The 14,877-nt window shown below is 41.2% G+C and overlaps 1 protein-coding gene across 1 annotated transcript in view; it reads left to right on the top strand.

Annotated features, from left to right (window-relative positions):
- The window catches only part of mast1b (microtubule associated serine/threonine kinase 1b), a gene marked incomplete at its 5' end in the record, with an annotated part of 37,764 nt that extends 26,104 nt beyond the window's left edge, over positions 1-11,660 (top strand). The window contains 15 exons of the mRNA XM_081373824.1: positions 5-213; positions 1,306-1,444; positions 1,735-1,867; positions 2,539-2,704; positions 3,037-3,138; positions 4,315-4,437; positions 5,212-5,321; positions 5,403-5,557; positions 6,256-6,485; positions 6,589-6,792; positions 7,525-7,754; positions 7,844-7,966; positions 8,611-8,747; positions 8,842-9,029; positions 9,992-11,660. Coding sequence (XP_081229950.1) covers positions 5-213; positions 1,306-1,444; positions 1,735-1,867; positions 2,539-2,704; positions 3,037-3,138; positions 4,315-4,437; positions 5,212-5,321; positions 5,403-5,557; positions 6,256-6,485; positions 6,589-6,792; positions 7,525-7,754; positions 7,844-7,966; positions 8,611-8,747; positions 8,842-9,029; positions 9,992-11,613 — 3,871 coding nt within the window. The 3' untranslated portion in view covers positions 11,614-11,660. The remainder of the gene's footprint in view (positions 1-4; positions 214-1,305; positions 1,445-1,734; positions 1,868-2,538; positions 2,705-3,036; positions 3,139-4,314; positions 4,438-5,211; positions 5,322-5,402; positions 5,558-6,255; positions 6,486-6,588; positions 6,793-7,524; positions 7,755-7,843; positions 7,967-8,610; positions 8,748-8,841; positions 9,030-9,991) is intronic.
- Positions 11,661-14,877: the final 3,217 nt, after the last annotated feature.

The following is a 14,877-nucleotide window of genomic DNA, read 5'->3' as shown; positions in this document are numbered from 1 at the left end:
CCAGCGCGGTGTATCTGGTCCGTCACCTGGAGACCCGACAGCGCTTCGCTATGAAGAAGATCAACAAACAGAACCTGATTCTGAGGAACCAGATCCAGCAGGCGTTTGTGGAGCGAGACATCCTGACCTTCGCAGAGAACCCGTTCGTGGTCAGCATGTTCTGCTCTTTCGAGACCAGGCGACACCTGTGTATGGTCATGGAGTACGTGGAGGGTGAGACACACACGCAGTTTGATCGCTCTTTCACAGCTCATGAGACTTTATTGAGACCTTTTAAAGGACAAGTTCGGTATTTTACACTTAAAGCCTTGTTTTCAGATCGTTTCTGATGAAATAGAATGGTTAAGATTAAAATTTGGACACATGCTGCTGGCCCGAGAATTTTAGGTTTCTTTTGCTTTCCCCCCCACCTCCACAATGGCTGCATAGGTGCACTGGAACAATCCTTCCTTAAACGCATTAAACTTTCGTTTACAAAGACGTGAGTGGTCAGGGGTGTTCAATGATATGCTCACTCAAAAATCGCTGCAAAAGATGCTTTCCAACAGGTGTTTTACCATTCGTTGTAAAACTGTGGACCTATTTTTCCAAACGCCTCACACCCGTAGATTCTTCCGTTGAGAGCTTGAATAATAGGCACCCCAGCCCAGTTGGTGGCGATAATGCACTTTTAATCTTTTAAAAATGTTTGGATAGAATCTACGATAAAACCTGTTGGAAAGCATCTTTTGCAGCGATTTTTGTGTGAGCATATCAGTGAACACCCCTGACCACTCAGTGAGTTTCACGTCTTTGTAATCGAAAGTTTAATGCGTTTTAGGAAGGACTGTTCCAGTGCACATATGCAGCCATTGTGGAGGTGGGGGGGAAAGTGAAAAATTTAAACAAATTTTAATCTTAATCGTTCTATTTCATCAGAAAAGATCTGTAAACAGGGCTTTAAGTGTAAAATACCGAACTTGTCCTTTAAGTATCAACTCTCAGATGATTCTCATATAATTGTCATGAAACGGAAGTTGCGATCATCTTTTCTTCTCTATTGTGATGTATATCCGAGTGAAACGCTTCAGGAACAAGAACAAATGCTTGATTTTGTCCGTGTGGAATTGATTGGTTGGTTGTGGTTTGCTATTGGCTGATCTTATTTGAGTGACAGGTTGCCCCACCCACATCATCAGAGAAGAGAATAGATGTTGTGAAGGAGGGAGGGGAAGTTATTTTGATTAAGGAGACACAGGAGACTACTGTCTTATGCGACACAACTGAATGTTAAAAAGATTGCAATTGTGTTTTGTGTTTTCCCAGGAGGCGACTGTGCAACGCTGCTGAAGAATATTGGAGCGCTGCCCGTGGAAATGGCACGCATGTACTTCGCTGAAACCGTCCTGGCGCTCGAGTACATTCACAACTATGGAGTCGTGCACCGCGATCTCAAACCTGACAAGTAAGAAGCCTCCTAGTGGACGAGATTGAATCAGATTACATCTGAATTCTATTTTATGATGACAGCAGAGAGCATGTAATTTACTAAATGACCCTGCACATTAAATTAAATGATTGCTGGGATTCATTGCCTTCTGCTGGGCGGTGACAGACACTTCCTGTGTGAGATTAATCTTTTCATTTGGACAGATTGTGTTATATAATTAAACACATGTCAGAACTGCCGCTCAGCTTGACAGTGTGTGTTTGTGTTGCTGTATCACATGACCTCTGTCTATCTCTCTCTGTCAGTCTGCTCATCACGTCCATGGGACACATTAAACTCACTGATTTCGGTTTGTCAAAAATGGGTCTCATGAGTCTCACCACAAACCTGTACGAGGGACACATCGAGAAGGACACCAGGGAGTTCCTGGATAAACAGGTATGAGAAAAGAATAAAAAGAATGTAATATCGTATTAGAAGACACAGATCACAGACGGGGACTAAAAGCCACAAAATGGCCATTTTCATTATTCATGAAATATCTGTCTTTTTAGTGTAGTTAATAATTAATGCCAGTGTCACAAGTTGCCAATAAGCAACAGCCAACATTCTAAAAATAATTTCAAACGCCAACATGCTAAAAATAATTTAAAATACCGACATTCTAAAAATAATTTGAAATGCAGACATTCTAAAAATAATTCCAATCAACAACATGCTAAAAGTAATTCCAAATACCGACATTCTAAAAATAATTCCGAATACCGACATTCAAAAAATAATTCCAAATACTAACATTCTAAAAATGATTCCAAACACCTAAGCAACTGCATAGCGATGGTGGAGAGTTTTGTATTCATTAACACCACTTTAATTTTTTTTTCAGGAAATATATGCAAGTGTAGTTGGTTAATAACTAATTGTTCCTTGTCCATATGACCTTGACTTTAGTAGCATTTGCACTTGTCTCCAATTAATTATAATTATGATACATTTTATGAATACATTTATTTAAACATAACATGTAATTAATGTAGCACAATTTTGAACTCAAGTTCATGAAGTGTCAGTGCTGAAGTCATGCTCAGAGGCTTGACCTTTGACCCCAGGTCTGCGGCACGCCGGAGTACATCGCTCCGGAGGTGATCCTGCGGCAGGGATACGGGAAGCCGGTGGACTGGTGGGCCATGGGCATCATCCTCTACGAGTTCCTGGTGGGCTGCGTGCCCTTCTTCGGCGACACACCTGAGGAGCTGTTCGGTCAGGTGATCTCAGGTAAAGACGTCACAACATCAGATATTTTACACACTGAAACTTTCTCATTTTACAGGAAAAAAAACAAAGGATGTATACAATGCAGACATTGTAAAATATCTATGATGAAAATATAGAAATAGAAGCAAACAATAGAAATAGTCCTATTTAACATTGAACCTTTAACAGGAAATTCCAAAAACACAAAAAGCAAACAAATAGTCACATTTTAAATATATATAGTCACATATTTTTTGTTTTAAGGATGTTTCAATATTTTTACTAGAAAATAAGACAAAATATTGGTTACAAAAAATATAGTGTTATTTAACCTAAAGTGTGTGTGTGTGTAGATGATATTGTGTGGCCCGACGAGGATGACGCTCTCCCCGCTGACGCGCAGCACCTGATCTCATCTCTACTGCAGACCAGCCCGCTGCTCAGACTGGGCACAGGTGACCTCACACACCTGCAGTCATGTGACCCTCAGTCACTGAACACATGCTGATGCACTGCTGACATTGATTAACACTCTTCATTTGGGCTCTAAATGTGGTTGTATGAACTAAATTATGACAATTAAGTAAGAATATTTCTTTGCCGGAGAATAGTTTAAAATTCAAACCCCAGTCCATTTGTGCACAAAAAAACAGATGAAAAGGTCCCATAGACTTACACTTAAGGAGGGATTCGACGTCTGAATACCATGACAACAACATAACCCCCAAAATAGACCAGCAACACCCTAGCAACCACCCAGAACTCCTTAGAAACAACCTAGCTACCACGCAGTAGCACATTTAAAACAAATCAGAACTGCACTAAAACACCCTTGCAACCACTCTGAACACCTTAGAAACCATCTAGGAACCACACAGTAGCAAGTGTAACACCACCCAGTACCACCTAATTACATAGCATGCACTAAAAAACACCCCAGCAACCATTCAGAATACCTTAGAAACCACCGAGCAAAAACATAGTAGCAAGTTTAAAACCACTCAGAACCACCTAACAACCCCATAATAATCACTTAAAGCTCCCTGGTAACCACCTAGCAACACCTAAGCAGCCACACCCTACCAACCACCTACCCACCCATAGCCAGTTTAAAATCAGAGCCGCCTAACAACAGTATGCCTTGTAAACACATAGCAGCAAGTTTAAAACCACTCAGAATCACCTTACAACCTCATAATATTCACTAAAACACCCTGGTATCCACCTTGCAACACCCCTTGCATCCACATAGTAGCAAGTTTAAAATCCCTCATCTAACAACCCCATAGTATGCACCAAAACACCCTAGTATCTACCTAGCAACCACTCAGAACAACTTAGAAACCACCTAGCAAAACCACTCAGAATCACCTAATAACCCAATAGTATGCACTAAAAACACCATAGTAACCCCCTAGCATTGGCCTAGCAAGCTATTGTCAGAGCATTCTAGCAACAACACAATGTCCAAAGAAAATATTAATATCTATTTTCGATGATTGCTATAATTTGATTATTTGTGTAGCTTGATTGTCTTCTGTCATGTTACTGTGTCCACCTCTCGTGGTTGATTGCTTTGGTCGAGTCAGACGTTCTGCTCACGCTGAATGGAGGGGTGTGTTTGTGCGCAGGTGGAGCGTTCGAGGTGAAGCAGCATTCGTTCTTCTGTGATCTGGACTGGAGCAGCCTGCTCCGACAGAAAGCCGAGTTCATCCCACATCTGGAGTCGGAGGAGGACACCAGCTACTTCGACAGTGAGTGACGGACGAGTGGATTGTGTGTGTTTATGCTGGTGTCTGTTATATGTCAAGAGATATCAACGAACTGCTTAGGCGTCATTTTAAAAAAACACAATCAGGCCAAAATGAAGTTTGTTTGGAGTTAATTTCGGGAGTTTGAAACAGCTTGCCAATGTGAAATTTTCACTGGCTAGTAAATACCTCCAAACTCCCAAACTCCTCAGTGGTGATGATGTAATAGTGTGGGTGTGGTTCTGAGGCTCCGCCTTCTTAAATGTGGACATTTTCTCCAGTTAATTTCTCCTGTTGAGTCCGAAGAGGTCAGACAACCGCGAGTTAAGACATGAACACACTGGAGAGTTTCTTTATAGTAGAAAATTAAGTTTTAATTCTAATGGAAAGCGACACTGACGTGGTTTTGCATGTTTAATACTGTAAAGCCTCTTGCTTTAAAGCAATCTATTGTATAAAGAGCTACATGTAAATAACCTGAATTTGACTGGAGTGCTGAATGGTCGATCTGGTGCAAACATCTATGATCGGATCAGATGCTTTCTTAACTGCTGTTGTCTCACCGCTATCATTTTTATTTATGTTTATTTTGTTATTGAGAGAAAAGCTCGCTGCACAAATTTACGTAGGTCTCAGCAGGGTGAACAGGGTTGAGATGTTCACTAACAATATACCCCTCACATACAACTTTTTTTTACTCCTAAACAAAGAATGAAAAAGAACTTTGAGTATATCGGGGCCTTTAGTGTGCATTCACGAGTAACTCATCCGTTTCAGCGCGATCCGAGCGATATCATCATGTCCACTCGTACGATGAGGACGACACCAATGACGACGAGCCAGTGGAGATTCACCACTTCTCCTCCTGCTCTCCACGCTTCAGCAAGGTTTGACCTCTCTATTCATATACTGAGGATTATGGGTAATGTAGTCTGTTCCAGGACTCATGTAATCTGTCTGAATCACAGGTGTACAGCAGCATGGAGCAACTGTCCCAGCTGGAGCACAAGCCTGTGGTGACCCGCCGAGAGCCCAAAGCTCACAGGGAAGATCGCGGGAAGAGAGAGAGTCTGGGCAGCCTGACCCTCCGAGAAAAGACCTGGAGAACCGGATCCCCTGAGATGTAAGAGCAACAACATGACAACCTACCAGAATATCCCAGCAGCCACTCAGAACACCTTAGAAACCACATAGTAGCACATTTAAAACCACGAAGCAACCACCTAGCAAGTTTTAAACCACTCAGAATCATCTAATAACCCCATAGTATGCACTAAAAAACACCCAGTAACCACCTAGCAACATCTTAGCAACCAATCAGAACACCTTAGAAACCACCTAGCATCCACATATTAGCAAGTTTAAAATCACCTATATAACAACCCTATAGTATGCACTAAAACACCGTAGTATCCACCTAGCAACGCCCTAGCAACCACTCAGAACAAATTAGAAACCACGAAGCAACCACCTATCAAGTTTAAAACCTCTCAGAATCACATAAATACCACATAGTTTGCACCAAAAACACCCTAGTAACCACCTAGCAACACATTAGCAACCACTCAGAACACCTAAAAACCACTGAGCATCCACATAGTAGCAAGTTTAAAATCACTCATGTAACAACCCCATAGTATGCACTAAAACACCCTACTATCCACCTAGCAACGCCCTAGCAACCACTCAGAACAAATCAGAAACCACCAAGCAACTACCTAGCAAGTTTAAAACCACTCAGAATCACCTAATAACCCCATAGTATGAGGTTATTAGGCCATGGTTCTAAAACCGCTGATGGTCCTCCTTTCCCTGTTTAAGGAAGCGTTTGTCGTGTTCGGAGTCGTCCTTCACTGAATCAGACTCCAGTCCTCCCGGAGCTCGCCGCCGCTTCTCAGCGCTGATGGACACGCACCGCTTCGCTTCTCCACTAGAGGGAGACGGTGAGGTGCACACCCGCCAGCCAGCGATCAAAGTCAGGGGTACGTCACTAGAGGGCGCCAGCGTGCCCGTCAGCTCCGGACTGCTGGAGTCAGTGGGACATCCGGGAGGTGATTTGGTTTTCAAATAAAGAGAATCATTTCATACATTTATACTGATGTGTTCCTAGGTGTCAGTTGCTCTAAAATTCATATTAATCTTCCTGTTTCTCAGATAAACTTCTGCGGCCTGCCGATGCCGCCGTTCCTCTGCACATCCCAGACTCGTTTGGGCCTCGAGTCGGAAGTGACCTCGTGTTACGAAGAGCTCGACATCATCAGATTCCCACTGACAGTGGGAAAAGCACCGTGACTCGCTCCGGCACCAAAGTCATAAAGTCGGCCTCTACCACGGCCCTGTCTGTCATCATACCTGCCGGTGAGATATCATTCCAGACTCTGTTTTATTATGATCATAAGCATCAACATCCAATAATATTTAATTATTATTATTTTGATGTACATGACATCATGTTTTTTAATGTGTAATTAAATAAATAAAAGACTTTTTATTAATAATGGTTCATAATTAATAAAAAAAATTATTAAAACTACATACTTTTTCATATTTAAAAAAATCCATGTAAGGAATAATATTGCATGACTGTTTTTGAATGATTTTTTTTCTGCTTATGTTTCATGAATAAGTGCCTATAAGTATATTTTTATAAGTTTTAAAAATCGAGACAATCATTTTTTTGTTTTTGCAAAACTACACCTTTAAATGCAAACTATAGTTCAAACACGCTATTAATGTCAGCGACCAATAAAATTTGTTGATAAATACAATAAAGTACTATTTATTATTACTATTAAAGATTTTTTATATACAAGACATGATATTACAGACAGCTGTGTTCATGCTTTTATAAAATCATGGGGTTTGTTTAAACCATTCTTATGTGCAGTTTCCATGTTCCAAGTTCGGTGTAAAAACTACAGAAATTTTTATGAAACTTTTTTTGTCTATAAACTATAAATCTACAAAATCACAACACCAATTTTTTTGTACAATTTTCTAGTCAGGTTTTGCATTATTTTTAATATATGTGGCGTTTACATGTGAGCTTTTGTTATATTAAGATGTTTGGTTTTATTTTCCCTCCTGTAGTTGAGCAGCATGGCACGTCTCCATTGGCCAGTCCTATGTCTCCTCGCTCCATCTCGTCCAATCCCTCGTCTCGTGACTCGTCTCCGAGTCGCGACTACTCGCCTACGGTCAATGTCCTGCGCTCACCCATCACCATCCATCGCTCTGGGAAGAAGTACGGCTTCACGCTGCGTGCCATCAGAGTCTACATGGGCGACAGTCACGTGTACAGCGTGCATCACATGGTCTGGGTACGAGCGCATTCTGAGACGTCCGACTGAATTTATTGCTGAAGAATGTGTTACATGTAATGATTGACATTGCTTTCTTCCAATCACAGCATGTAGAGTGTGGCGGGCCGGCCCAGGAGGCGGGGCTTTGTGCCGGTGACCTCATTACCCATGTGAACGGGGAGTCTGTGCACGGATTGGTCCACACAGAGGTGGTGGAGCTCATTCTGAAGGTACGGGCATCACAAACAGGGTTGCGTTTCCCGAAAGCATCGTTAGCCAACTATGGTCGCAAGTTCTGTCGTTATCAGCTTAGTTCAACGAGTCTGTGTTTCCCGAAAACAGTTCTAACGAACATTCGCAAACAGCATCGCACAGTTGTGTGTTTGGAACGACAGCTCTCGACCTGTGATTAGAAGCATAGTTTCTTGTTTGCATGACACATGGACTCTAAATCCTTATCTTAAGTCAAATAACAAAGCTGACATTCAGTACAATCTATATCTTTTATTTAGAATACATACAAATGTCATTTACGTCTTTTAGTTTGTCAAGAGATTTAAAGAGTGCGCATGTGTGAACGTGCTCTAGAACGTAAGAACGAGCCTATGATTGAATTTAGAAATAAAGCAAAATAACTGAGAAAGATGAGAAATAGTCCTCAAATTTGTGTCAAAAAGACCAATTTGAGACAATATGGTTTCGGGAAACAGTCGTGACTAGCTAGTTGATTTCTTCAACGATGCATCGTACTATGGTAGTTAAGCAGCGAGTTGTGTCTTTGTTCGGGAAACGCACCCCAGACCTCTTGTTCCATGATAATTACTTTCTAGAGATAATACTCAATAACTTTAACATGGTGCTTTTGTAATTTCAGAGTGGCAGCAAAGTAACAGTGACGACTACTCCGTTCGAAAACACATCCATAAAGATCGGGCCGGCCAGGAAGCTGAGCTACAAAGCCAAGATGGCCAGACGCAACAAGAAGTCGGTTCCAAAAGATGGACAAGAGAGGTTAGAGAGAGAGAATGCCTTTGCATAAAATACAGACCTCATTTACATAATCACTTTACTCAGTTTGTCTCTCTCTCTCTCTCTCTGTCTGCAGTAAGAAGCGCAGCTCTCTCTTTCGTAAGATCACGAAACAGTCAAACCTGCTTCACACCAGTCGTAGTCTGTCCTCTCTGAATCGCTCGCTGTCGTCCGGAGACAGTCTGCCGGGATCTCCGACACACAACCTGTCTGCTCGCTCGCCCACTCAGACCTACCGCTCTCCTCCAGACTCCACCCACCTCGGTCAGAGCTCCTCCCACTGCTGTATGAAGTGGAATCTAATTGGCTGAATCTGTGTTGTCATTTATACTTGTTTTATTCAGTCAAATGAGTGTTTCTAGACCAGGGTTTTCCAACCAAGGGGACAATTATTATAAAATCAATAAAAATATTAAATTAAATAAACATGTATAATTAAAAAATCTCTTAATTCTGATTTTGTACAAAATTGTTATTAGTAGTTTTGGCAGTAGTATGTAAATTTATTATAAGCATTATGTATTAAATATTATTTATTTGCATTGTACTACTTTTACTAGTTTAGCTTGACTGATTGAGATGCTGATTATGCTAGTATGCAAATGAAGATTCAATGCATTGCACACGTGTTTAGACATTTTGCATGCATGCTTGCATTACAGTAATAACAGCAGTACACAAGGGGGCGCTACAGTTACACTTTAATGTTTGTAACTGGATGTATTTTATTCAGACACCTTGCTTTAAACACATTGACTGTGAAAGACTGTTGACTAGTGCTGATAATGCAAAGGATACATGAAAATCCCCCATTATGTGCCTCATAGCAGAGTCCAATGTCTCTGAAGATCAAGCTTGAAAGCATCTGGGTTTATATACATGCAATATATGATGCATGACACAAAAGAGTATGATTGGGGTCTAAGTTTTTGAGTAGTCAAACAATTGTATTATAATGTCTGAATTCCTTTCTAGGGAACAAAAGCAGCCCCATGTAATATTGAGTTTTGATTAAACCTTATGTACTTGAGTGTCATTTGACCTACTGAATATGATATTTCTGTGGTGTGCATTGCCTCTTGTTTTCCGGCAGACGTGCTTTGAAATTAATTTAATTAGCCTTTGATATTTAACTACAGTCAGTGTTTGGGTGTTTTGCCTGATCATTGTGTGCCCTTTACATGTTCCTTTGAGGTTCTGACCTGGTTCTGTCCTTGTCGTTTCAGGCACGTCGTCTCAGAGTAGCTCTCCCGCATCCAGCACACCAAACTCGCCTGCCACGTCTCAGCACATGCGGCCAAGCTCTCTCTATGGTCTCTCACCCAAACTCCACCGCCAGTACCGTTCTGCTCGCTGCAAATCCGCTGGGAACATTCCTCTGTCCCCGTTGGCTCACACGCCGTCCCCAACTTCGTCCTCCCCACCTCCCATCGCTGGACACACCGTCGGCAGCTCCAACACCACACAAGCCTTCCCCGCCAAGCTCCATGCCTCTCCTCCAATCACGCGCCCCCGTCCCAAGAGCGCAGAACCCCCCCGTTCCCCTCTCCTCCAGCGAGTACAGTCCGCCGAGAAGCTGGGCCCGCCCACTACGCCATCTTTCCCATCCTCCTCATCTTCCGTGTCCTCAGATAGGAAGGGAGGGCTTTGTGTGTCAATGAGGAAACACGGATTGGATGTTGTGCATGCCGAATACCGTCGGGAGTCGTTCCACTGCGAACACGCTCTCCAGAGCCTGATGGAGATCGAGGGAGAGAATACGCCCGGGGCTCCGCCCTCTCCACCCGAACAGACGCCAACGCACACGCCCGCCCAACACACGTTGAGTCCGGCGAGGCATCTCGGAAGGCAGGACTCAATGACGGCTCAGGAGTCTGAGGGTAAAGCGAGGAAGCCCGACTCAAGTGAAGCAGTTTTAAGAACCACGTCAAAAACCGAACCATTGGATCCTAAATCAACCCAGTTGGCCGAAACACCTCAGAAGGAGAAAGTTGCCTCCAAGTCTGAGTCTCCTCAAGTCTCAGTCGTCTCAATAGTCAAGGAGGGAGCTAGGGATGTGGGAAAGAGCGAATCTCTAAGCGTCACATCTGCAATGGGATGTGGCTCCAAGACGCCAATTGTCCAAAGCTCTGGATCACAGGAACTCAAACCCCATAGCCTTCAAACTGAGGGTCCTAAAGGGCTGGAGAATGGCAAAACCGAGGGTCCTAAAGGGCTGGAGAATGGCAAAACTGAGGGTCCTAAAGGGCTTGAAAATGGCAAAACTGAGGGTCCTAAAGGGCTGGAGAATGGCAAAGCCACTGAAAAGATCCCGGCGAAGGAGAAAACCCCACAGATAGTTGCTCCAGAGGTAAGCAAGTCAGGTAAAGGACCTCTAAGCGTTGAGGGGACTGTACCTAGTATTGTTGTTGCATCCAAAGTCAAAGAAGCAATTCCTGTTCAGTCTAAAACCATCGAAGAACGGGTTCAAACCCCATCGGGGGCAACCAGAGCCCCTCAAGAGGAAAGATGCCGGCTGGAAGCGGTCGAGGAGTCCCAAGCCTCTCCATCTCCAACCGTCAAGTTGCCTTGCACAAGCAAATCCCGTGCCGTATCTCCTGGCGACAGGTCCAGCTTTGTGACGCAGCTCACCAGTGTGGCTAAAACTGTGCTTGGGCCGATGAAGTTGGGCTCTCAGGATGGCGGGAAGGCCAAGGACAGCTCCAAAACCAACGAGGACAAACGAGCTGCCACCTTGGGAAAGTCTGAGGCCTCGTCTGGGAGTCGCCGTGGGCTGACTGGAACTTGGCCCGGGCCTGGATCGTCAAAGCCTGAAAAGGCATCAAAGAGCTCTTCCAAACATTCATAATATTCTAATGGGAATATTCTGTTGGGAACTTTAAAAACGGGATGTGTTCCCAGTATTTGTCCAAATGCAGACTGTTCAAAAGACTTTCAAACCAAGACAAAAAAAAAAAACGCAAACAAGTAAAGGTGCTTCTAAATGACCCTTGTCAAATATGTTTGTGCATATGGCGTACGAGTGTATGCACCATCATATGTGGATGTAGAACAAACCAGTATGTCTCTCTAGATGCATGTTACATTGTATATTGTGAATAGAAGAGTCAAAAAATAAGATATGAAAAATGAAATTAAGACCTAATGCTAGTGAACACTGCACATCCAATCATTCCTGCCAGGTCTGTAGAGGGCATGTACTTTCAGTCATCACCATATCATCCAATCAGTTTGTCAGATTTAGAAACGAGAGGTAGTTAAAGTGTTTGTTTGCCAAGTGACCGACACTATAGATCTAAACACTCTCATTCTAGTACCTCGGCTATACTGTTAAACTGCAGACAGTAGCGCTATACTAATGCGAGAGGCAACAGAAACGGGAAATGATTGTTGCACAAGGACAGAACCGTGTGAAAAAGTGCTTGTTTCTGCTGTCTTAATTATATTTGCACTGGAAATGCCCAGCAGAAGTCAACATGAAATCTAAATTGACCGTATTTACTGTAGTAATGCATGTTCCTGGTGTTATTGTGCACGATTCGTCAGTGCACGGCTTTCCCTTTCAGCTAACACCACCTTGGTCATGCACAATGTTTAACCAACAGACTTTAGTCAGGATAGTGCCATATTTCATTTCTGACAGGAATTAAAACTTGGTTGTGAGAAATTAATTTAATGGATTGCAATGTCGTTTAATCTGTGTAAAATCAATCCCTGACTAAGGTCTACTGTATAGTCAAATAGCTACTTTGTGGGAAATGCAGCCTTTCTAAGTCAATGCAGCAATTTAAAGCCAGTTTGCGTTATGGCAATAATAGCACATATCTGTAGAAGTTTATTTGAAGATGTCGTTTCATGTTGACTTTTATGTGGCTGAATTTAAATGTCTTGGAAAGAAACAAAGAGAGTCTATATACAGTAGTTAAATTTGCCATGCTTGAGACTGAAGCAAAAACCTCAAGGATGGCATTTTTATGAAATGATATTGAGATTATTAGACAAACTCTATGAAGAAAATAGCTCACTATAAAATGTCATCCTTTTAGATTATATCAATAGGCCAGTAAATGCACTGTGGATTATACACTTGAATTCTTTCAAAGCCTGAATTATCCTTTAGTATATGCAGAAGAGTTTGTGAAGTATGAGGTGGTCCATGTGTAGATGTGTTTAATTTTAATTCATTCAGGGCTTTTAATTCACTTTTGCTACATATTCATGATCTTTTATAGGAGTTTATTACGTAGTAGGATGACATGTAAACGTCTAGTGGTTTGCGAGAGATGAAATGATACTTTGGCAGTGGCTTTATGTGACATGTGGAATTGATCTAATCTGTTTACACTTTAAATATCTCACGTTTGTGTGAACGTACTTTGGAGACTGTGTGTGTGTGTGTGTGTAGTGAATCTAGAAATGTATTTGGTGCCACGTTAGTGCAATGATGATCCAAATCAGCTGATCCTTGATTGACTGTTTTTTGCCAATATAGGACTTTACACTTTACCCAAATGTTAACCTTTAGAGGGACAAATGAATGATGGATTGAATTTGATATTAACATGGTCTTTTAAACATTGTACTATGATAATACCGTATTTCCCTGAATATACATGGATAAGGTAATAATTCAGTACCATGGTGTACAATATATCAGTTACCATCTTTGTACCATAGTAACGCCACAGTACTTTTTGTGAAGGTAGCATCAATTTTAATATGTTTTTAATATTTGGGTAGGGTGTATATGCCTTTATGGCATGTTTTCAGATTGATTTGTGCTGTAAAGTGTGTGTGTAGGATAGACGTTGTCAGTGTTTAGATTCTGTAGAGACAGTTACTCGCGCAAGAGTACAAGCAATGTTACAGAATGCACTTTATTGATTTTTCTCTTTGTATTTATTTATACGTTTCAGTAATTTTATTTGAATGATTTTTGCCCTGTTTGATTATTAAAATGGGAGGATGTATGTTGCCCTTCGAAACTACGCTGCTTTGCATAAATCTTCCCTACTGTTTTACCTGTGAATTTTTTTGTACATTCACTTATTATATCATTGTTTATTTAAAGGGTTTTTTTTATTATGATTTCTCACCTCAGGCAATGTTATAAACTAATGCAATTTAAAAAATAATAATAATAAAGTGCAGTAATAATAAAGAAGCCAATCACATATTTGGTTTCGGGTTGTTTTTGTCTTCTTGCATGGGTTTGTAGATAAATGTTTAAATGATAAATGAGTTAATATTAGTCCGTTATAGCAGTAAGGTGATAAAATATGATACTATAACTATAAAATAATTATAAAAATTATAGTTTAATAAAAGTAAAAACTTAATACATGTATGTAGTGTTGATTACATTCAATCTAGATTACATAATCAGATTTAAAAAATTGAGTAGGCTACTTGTAGGCTAATTAGATTGTCACGTTTTAAAATGCTAATAATCAAATTACAGTTACTTTTTATGGATTACATGATATACTGTTCACACAGTGAAAGTAAATAATTAATAATTTATTGATTTCCCATCATTCTTCATACACAATCCCATTCAAAGCTAAGTGATTAACAAGTTAGGTCAAAAGTAATCAAGAAGCAGTCAGAATACATGACCTAAAATGAGAAATCTAGATTATGTTACTAACTACAATTTTCGTCATGTAGCCTAATTTGTAATCAGTAACGGACTACAGTTTGTGAAGTAATCTGCCCAGAACTGCTATTAGTCTAATGGAGCCTTCACGTGCTATGGTAATTATGGTAAATACCAAAAGCCGACGTGGAAAATGCACATGAACACCCCCTCATGTGGTATTTTCCACAGGGCAGCTCGTAGAATATTTTGATGCACGAGTTGCCGAGATGAGATAACCTTTGACCTTTTCAAAATGGCGGAGAGCAACGCAAGAGTCGTGAATGGTAAGCATTGTACACAACTAAGCGGTTTTTTTTTTGCTACTGTTAGCGGATAGTTTTTGTAGCCTATACAATGTTGTGTTATTAACAATTGTAATATAATGTGTTAACACTCAGTGCCAGTTTTAAAAATACAGTTATGGTTTGGTGTTACCTACCCTATTCATGATCTAAAAAATATACAGCATAT

Source organism: Scardinius erythrophthalmus, assembly GCF_964197995.2.
Source record: "Scardinius erythrophthalmus genome assembly, chromosome: 1".
In the NCBI taxonomy this organism is placed as follows: domain Eukaryota; kingdom Metazoa; phylum Chordata; class Actinopteri; order Cypriniformes; family Leuciscidae; genus Scardinius; species Scardinius erythrophthalmus.
This window is presented reverse-complemented; position numbering and strand designations above follow the sequence as displayed.